Genomic DNA, 8,337 nt, shown 5'->3' on the forward strand with positions numbered 1-8,337 from the left:
TCTCCCCTCATGTTCCAAAAAGAGTCCGAGCTAAAGTCCCTTAAAGCTCAATTACACTCCTTACAAAACCAACCCAAAACTCAACCACCAACTCCATATGACCTTTTTACACCATATCCCATCTACACACCACCTTACACAGCCCAAACACAACCTTTATCTTTTTCCCAAGACCCAAGTATTTTTGGAGCATCCTCCTTCTTACCAACAAAAGTTCTCTATGAACAACAGTCTACCAAAAAGAAAAAGCCAACAGAAAAAAGACCAGGGAAGGAAGCCATACTTGAACCACCCAAACCGCTTACCGAGACATCAAAATCTCAAGACCAACCCGAAGCCAGCAAAATGCAATTCATGGTGGAGCACGCTAATCCAATCACTGTTTTTCTCGAGAAGGTCGCAAAACAAGAAAAAAGACTTTCTCAAGGAAGTATGATGAATAAGGTACCAACAACATTAAAAGATGAGAATGATGAGGCCATGATCCCACATTTTATGATGGCTTCACCTGCTGTGGTTGAAGAAGACATAGAGAGTGAAGGTGGAAACGTATATGAAGAAACCCAAGAACTGGACAAGATCAGACAGAAGGAAACCCGCGGTTTAGTACAGAACCACATAAGGGTTTCTCTTTTGATGATGTTCCCCCTTCAAAATGGCGTGACAAAGTATATGAGATGCATGCATGGCTAACAGAACAACAACTTAACCCAGGAGCCACTTTACCTACATCGATTGATAAACTGGTGGCTAAATTCCAAGGACGTCTCAGGCAATGGTGGATAAGCCTAGGTCAATATCGACAATTACAAATCCGACAATCTCCAACAATCGATGCTTTGGTGGGACACATTCATAATGAATTTCTCGGCACATGGGATCACTATACTATCCAAGCAAGAGAAGAATATCTTAGCATGAGATGTTGTTCCTTCAAGAGGAAGGATCTTGAAAGACATTATGAGCGGATGTCAAAGAGATTCTATGCCCTAAATGGAATAGATGATGTCAACCTCAAACAGGCGTACCTGAATTCACTTCCAGAACCACTTGGAAATGAAACGTCAAGGGTATTGTCTCTCAAGAATATGCCTCTCAATCAAGCTTCACTCGGAGAAATATATCAAATTTCTCTGGCAGCCCTTGAAAAGCTATGCAACCACCAGAAGTTTTTCAAACAGCTTCAGGAACAAGGAAAACTTCTAGGAAAAGCATGTGATCGGCCGGAACTCAGTATCAAATGCAGAGAAAAGAAATGCCATTGTTCTACAAGTCATGGAAAAGAAAAAAGCTATAGAAGCAAGTGGCAGAAGAAATATCCAAAGTTATCTTCTAGAAAGAAATGGAAATTCTTCAGGAAGAAAACTCAAAGAGGTTTCAAAAAATCAGACAGATGTTACATCTGCAAGAAGAAGGGACATTATGCGAAACAGTGTCCTAACAAGAAGAAGAGAGACAACCTCCTTGGCTACTTGGCACAAGTTGAAGATATTGACGACTCGGATATTGAATCCATCTTTTCCCTTGATGATGAACCAACTGATGATACAGTTCTTGCAATGGGTATGGAGTTTGAAGATGAATCTTCAGAAGAGGATACTGGAGATGAAAGCGATAGAGACGACCAGTTCATGTTGTTTGACCTCTACACATTCGATTTCTGCAAAGTAGAGCAATCACATCAAGAAGAATTGGTGTATCTAACCCAACCATCTCCAAATGCCAAGATCTACATCTTCCCAAACAAGTATGATAAACCAATACCGGTCATTGCCTATTTTGACACTGGAGCTGCTTCATCCATCATCAAACCAGACCTCCTCCCAGCTTCACATTGGAATTCATGTTCAGTCGCTTTCAAAGCAGCCAACGGCCAGATATTTCATATCTCTCTTATCAGCAAGCCAATATACATCCAACTTTTCCCCGGATACATGATTAAATCCAAAGTATTTGGTTCTGAACTCCCTGGAAAGGACTTTATACTTGGATTTGATATCCTCCATAGTCTTCGGAGAGTTTCGTGGCACCCAAAAGGTCTCAAGCACAAAAATCAGCTGCTACCTTGGACAACGGTGTCTCATCTATACCCTATGGAGATGCTTAATCCCATAAAAGAAGAAATAGCAAAGACATCTTGCGCCACCTCTCATTCGGAGTTTCTCACAAAGTGCTCATCTCCTTTATGGAAGAATCCAGATTTCTTCATATCCTTACCTTTCAAGAAGAATGAAGATATCAACCCAACTAAAGCAAGTCACCCAGGAATGAACCCAGATCACTACAATCTTGCACTCGAAGAGATTGACCAACTCCAAAAAGAAGATCTCATTGAGAAGACCACTTCACCTTGGGCATGCGAAGCATTCTACGTCAACAAACGGGCTGAACAGGTGCGAGGAAAACTCAGATTGGTCATCAACTATCAACCACTCAACCATTTCCTTGCCGATGACAAGTTTCCTTTGCCAAAGAGAGAAGTGTTATTCCAAAAACTCCCGCAAGCACAAATCTTCTCCAAGTTTGACTTAAAAGCAAGATTTTGCAGCTTGGAATCAAACCAGAAGACAGACCAAAGACGGGATTCTGTGTACCAGATCGCCATTACCACTGGAAAGTCATGCCCTTTGGACTTAAGGTAGCTCCTTCACTGTTCCAAAAAGCTATGATCAAGATATTCGAGCCTATCCTCCCAAATGCACTGGTGTATATCGACGATATTCTGCTATTCTCCTCAAACATAGATTCCCACACTTCGTTACTGGCAAAATTTCACGATATCATACAGAAATACGGTATTATGTTATCAGAGAAGAAGATGGTGATTGGAGAAACGGAGATTGATTTTTTAGGAATGCACATATCCAAGGGAGAATACTACCTCCAACCTCACATTGCCACCCAGCTCAATGAGTTTCCAGATGAAAGATTATCTTTCAAGCAAGTCCAACAGTTTTTGGGGATTGTTAACTATATGGCGGATTTCATTCATGGTCTTGCAAAACATAGATCGATTCTCTCTGCTCAACTCAAGAAAGATGCCCCTCCTTGGAGCCAGAAATGCACAGAAGCAGTGAAAGAATTGAAGAAAATTTCCACAACCTTACCAGCTCTAAAAATCCCATCAAAGGGAAGAAGAATTCTGCAGACGGACGCAAGTGATTGCTATTGGGGAGCAGTACTCTTAGAAGAAGACGAAAAAGGGAAGAGACATATTTGTGGCTACAAAAGTGGAGTCTTCAAAGATAGTGAAAAACACTATCATTCTACTTACAAGGAGATACTCGCTGTCAAAAGAGGAATAGAAAAATTTGAGTTTCATTTGGTGGGCCAACATTTCCTCATCGAAATGGACATGTCCTCCTTTCCAAAAATGATTCAGTTCAAGCAGAAGATGTTACCACAAGCTCAGTTACTCAGGTGGGCAAGTTGGTTTTCCCAGTGGAAATTCGATGTTAAACACATCAAAGGAAAAGACAACTTCCTCCCAGATTTTCTTTCAAGAACTCAGCGTCAAATCTCGTCAATAGTACCCATGATATACACCCTCAGTCCAGACAATCCAACAGAAGATAATCTGCGGAAAATGATTGCCGATATGCCGCATGGAATAAGGGAATCGTTACTCGACAATGTATTGATCTACAGAGGGATTGAGACACTGCATGGTTTTCTAAAGCTCTATATACACCGATATGGTCTTGATCAGGGTCCACTTCTTGGCCTCCCTTACCACCCGGCCTATCCCTTCCTTACCACCATTCATATGAACCCTGCTCATTATAGCCGGTTTCCTATAGAAGCATACCTCCTACTCTGGTACATGGCAGATCTTTACACTATTGCGGTCCTCATTCATAAAAGTCAACTACTCCAGTACTTGGCGAAATGCATATTGACCAGACGGAAGGCACATTACAAATTATTATACAAATGGCTCACATTATTCCACGATGTTACCTGGTGGCAAGAACATGTTCGTGCACAGCCTGAGTTGGATATACTTGTCACGTTCAGGATTACTACAATCCAAGAAGAACAAGACGGAGAAATCATTATCCTAAAGAAATATGATGCGAACGTTGAGACAAGCTACAATAATGATGCTTTTGCCTCGGGGAATTTCCATCAACGTGCAAAGCAAATTGCATTATTGAATGGATTTAATGAATCTGAAGTTGACCCTAATCTTCTTTGTCCTCACACAGCTCACTGGCACAACAGACACGTCTACCCGCTAGGATTCGCTGAAGAAATACGACAAGTGCTTGCAGGCTTCCATGATCAATACGCGTGGCCACAATCAAATCCAGATCATCCAGTCTACAGAGTTGAAGGAAAAACGTACAAGATAAAACGATATATTCCAGGCCAAAAGATCTACGTCACAGAAGTCGCCTCAGACAGTGAAGAAGACGACAACGGATAAGATAGACGTCGCCTCTCTTTTGGAGACAGGAGGAATAAGTAATAAGTGAGTGATATATAAACTGAGCTTCTCTTTGGTCAGCTACTCTCTTGAAATTCCGTCTACTATGGAGTAAAACGACACCCTCATGGTCTCTCAAGACCCAAGCACCACCAGCTAGTTTATTTCTTTTGGACCATGAATTACCTATGTTGCACTTAAGCCAACCTGTAGGTGGAGGTAACCATTGCTTACCTTCTTGATTGACATCTCTCGCAAGATTCCTTCCTCCACGAAGTTGAGGGGTAACTTGAGGTGATGCATTCTCCTCATCGATTCTTTAAGCTTCTACCCACTCAAACCAGTCATCTTTCGCTTTCTGAGCTTAGTCAATAGGTGAAAAACCTTGACCTTCAAACGCAACCTGGTTCTTGTTTTTCCACAACCACCACAAGACCCAAGGAAAGGTCTTTCTTATGTCTTCTGACCAGAATATGTTATCCTAGTTTGCTAGAACGAAGTAGATGTTTGAGAAAACTGATCCATTATGAAAACCAAACTCTGGAGAAGGAATGCCTGCAATAGCCCAAGTTTGTCTAGCCACGGGACAAACAAAAAGCACATGATTAATGAACTCTCCTTCGAAACCACATATAGGACATCTTCCCGACCATTTAGGGTTGTAGCTACCGGTAAGGCTCCAGAAAAGTCCTTTTATAGGAATACTTTCAGTTTAGGATCAGTTGGGATCTGCCAAACTTGTTCTTTCAACGAGTTTGTAGATGGAAGTTGATTTGCTTGAGTTCTGATAGATATATTGGTTGACTGAGAGGCTAACCAATATGCAGATTTAACCGAAAAGTCTCCACTTTTGTTGTAGCGCGAGGTGTAGTAATCTTCATGATCAATTACTGGCTTGATTTTGGTGATTCTTTGAAAGTCACACGGAAGAAAATGTTCAAATAGTTTATGTGGATCCCATTTTCTTCTTCTTCTGTCAATCAAATGATACACTATGAGATTAGGTTTGAAAAAGCTATTTTTCCTCCATGGGCATTATTTCTCCATCTTCAATCCAGTTGTCCATCCAAACTCTGATGGATTTACCGTTTCCAATATTTTTTTTAGGCCTTTCACCAGTAAATCCTTCCATGCAAAATGCTTCTCCAAGCAATGGATAGGCGAGCTCCCAGTTTTGATTTAGAAAATCAGAGGAAGGGAAGTACTTACCCTTCATCACCTTCGCAAAGAGACAATCGGGGAAGTGGAGGATTCTCCAAGCTTGTTTAGATAAAAAAGCTTGGTTAAACGTTCCAATGTCTCTGAAACCCATCCCACCTTGATCTTTTGGAAGACATAGCTTCTCCCAACTCTGCAGCCAATGGATCTTGTTTGAGTGTTCAACATTATTCCCCCAGAAATCAGCCATCACACTTGCAAGGTTTGAACAAGATGTTTTGGGGAGCTTGAAACAAGTCATGAGAAAAACATGCATTGCCAAAGCTACAGAATTTAGCAAGACTTTCTTACCGCCCTAAGATAGAGACTTGTTGTACCAACCAGAAAGTTTACCTTTTACTCGATCCTTGATATCGCTTAAGAGATGAACTTTTGATCCAGAGAAACATTCAGGCATGCCTAAGTAAGCCCCTGCCCCACCTTCTTTGAAGATTCCCATCTTATTTTGAATGCCTCCCTTAAGAGCTGGATTCACATTGATCCCAAAAGTAATAGAAGATTTTTACATGTTAACTGCTTGACCATTGATTTTTCCATACCTTCTTAGGATTTCTTATAATAGTACATGACTTTGATCCATGGTTGCTTTGCAAATGAATATGTTATCATCATCAAAGAGTAAAATATGAATTTCTGGACCTTGATCATCAAACTTGATCACCTCTATCATTCCTTCTATTTGAGCTTTATTGAGAAGATGAGTCAGACCTTATGTGCAAAGATCAAGGAGGAAATGTGATAGGGGATCACTTTGGCGAATACCACGTTGGGGAGTAGTCAGACGAAAAGGTTGATCGTTGATAAGAACAGAATACGTAACATAGCAGACACAACTCATGACCCATTCTATCCACCGGTTATGAAATCCTAAAGCTGCTAATAGGGATCTTAAGTAGCTCTACTCAACCCTATCTTAAGTCTTAGACATGTCAGTCTTTATTGACATTAAATTATCAGATGTAGTTTGGCGTCAACTAAGACTATGCACTGCTTCATGCGCCACCAGAATATTATCAGATATCAATCTTTCATGGACAAAAGCAGATTGATTTATTCACACAATGTGTGGGAACAGAGGCTGGAGTCTTTTTACTAAGATGTTTGAGATAATCTTGTACATGTCTTTCATCTCTGAAGGGTGATGGATTTTTGGCAAAGGAAAAGGTGAGGACCCACTGTGTCCCAATACTGCTGGAAAAATCTACTGACATCCCATCAGGTCCCGGTGCACTCGCTGCATTGATGGAGAAGACGACTCTATTAATTTCCTCGGCAGCCATTTTTTCAATTAACCCTTCATTCATGGACTGATTTACCTTCGGGTGAAAATCAGATAACCATTCCTGAAAGGAGGAAGGGTTGGACGATTTGAACAGGATATTTAAATAGTCTGATCTTTGTGCAACACCATTCATATCTATCAGTTTTTCAATCTTAATCCTTGCTCTGTTACCATGAAAGAATCTCGGGTTGTGATTCCCTGATCTTAACCATTTTTGCCTGCTTTTTTGCCGCGAAAAGTCTTCCTCCGCTCTATAATCCTTTGATAGTTCACCTTTTAGAATGTGGATTTGATATGGATTGGGCCATCTGTCAGACTGCCATTTCTCCAAAACATTCTCCAAATGATGAATCTTATCCAGAGAGTTCAAACTATTCTTCTCTTTCTAGAAACTGAGAGATTTTCTGCAATCTCTTAACCTTTGAGAGACTTTGAAACCAACACTTCTATTAAATGGTTTCCATGCTTTTGATATAGCTTTTTTACCTCAAGTTTGAGAAGGAAACGTCTATCAAAATGGAAATGCCCTTTATAAGAGTCTTGGGAAGCTAAAAAGGTTAATAATATTGGTCTGTGATCAGAACCCCTCATGTCCAAAAAAAACTTTGATTAGCAGCAGGGAATTGATCAGACCAAGCTTTATTCCCAAAAACTCTATCAAGATGACCCTGAATCCAGTGGTCGCCTCTTCTCCCAGCCCAAGTAAACATATTACCAGAACTAGCCAGCTCCACCATACCACAAGTATCAAACATATCAGAGAAAGGCCTAAAGAAATTGTCGGATCATCTGGGGCCTCCAATCTTTTCACCATTGTGAATGATAGCGTTAAAATCCCCTAGCATACACCATCTATCACTTCTGGTAACACCAATATGATTGATTCTTTCCCATACAGCTCCCCTCTTACTAGTGTCAGGATCCCCGTAAACGTAAGATAAAAAGAAATTCGATGGTCCAAACTGGACCTGGACATCAATCAGATTTTTGTTAAAATACTTGAAGTCCAACTGAACACTATTCTTCCAAAAGAGAGCTAAACCTCCACATTTTCCAAATGGATCCACCGTATTCAGTCTATCATATCCTAATAAACACTGTACATCAGACAAACTATCTCTACTTTGCATAGTATCCATTAAAAACAGAATCTCAAAGAAATGTTTTTTTACGCAAATCCTTGAGACGTTGAATTGTCAAGTCTTGAGACCGTCCCAAGGCTTGACAATTCCAACTAATTATGCTCATTAACCATGGGGTGGTCCCTCTTTTGGGACCACCTCTTTAGGGTTCAGCTTAGTCGACTTTGCAGCACTGCTACCCCCATAGAATGCTTTTCTCTTTTCTTGGACTCCAATTACTAATCTCATTTGAATGTTTTGATCCCCACCAGTAAAGCCTGCAGCTT

General features: G+C 40.7%; 1 protein-coding gene across 1 annotated transcript; it reads right to left on the minus strand.

The window, feature by feature from the left end:
* Nucleotides 5,445-6,086, minus strand: LOC109129497 (uncharacterized mitochondrial protein AtMg00310-like). Its single transcript, XM_019237760.1, has 2 exons — nucleotides 5,981-6,086; nucleotides 5,445-5,911 (listed from the first exon to the last, which is right to left on the minus strand). Exons 1-2 carry the CDS (start codon nucleotides 6,084-6,086, stop codon nucleotides 5,445-5,447), a joined length of 573 nt encoding a protein of 190 aa, XP_019093305.1.

Source organism: Camelina sativa, chromosome 16 (assembly GCF_000633955.1).
Source record: "Camelina sativa cultivar DH55 chromosome 16, Cs, whole genome shotgun sequence".
NCBI lineage: Eukaryota > Viridiplantae > Streptophyta > Magnoliopsida > Brassicales > Brassicaceae > Camelina > Camelina sativa.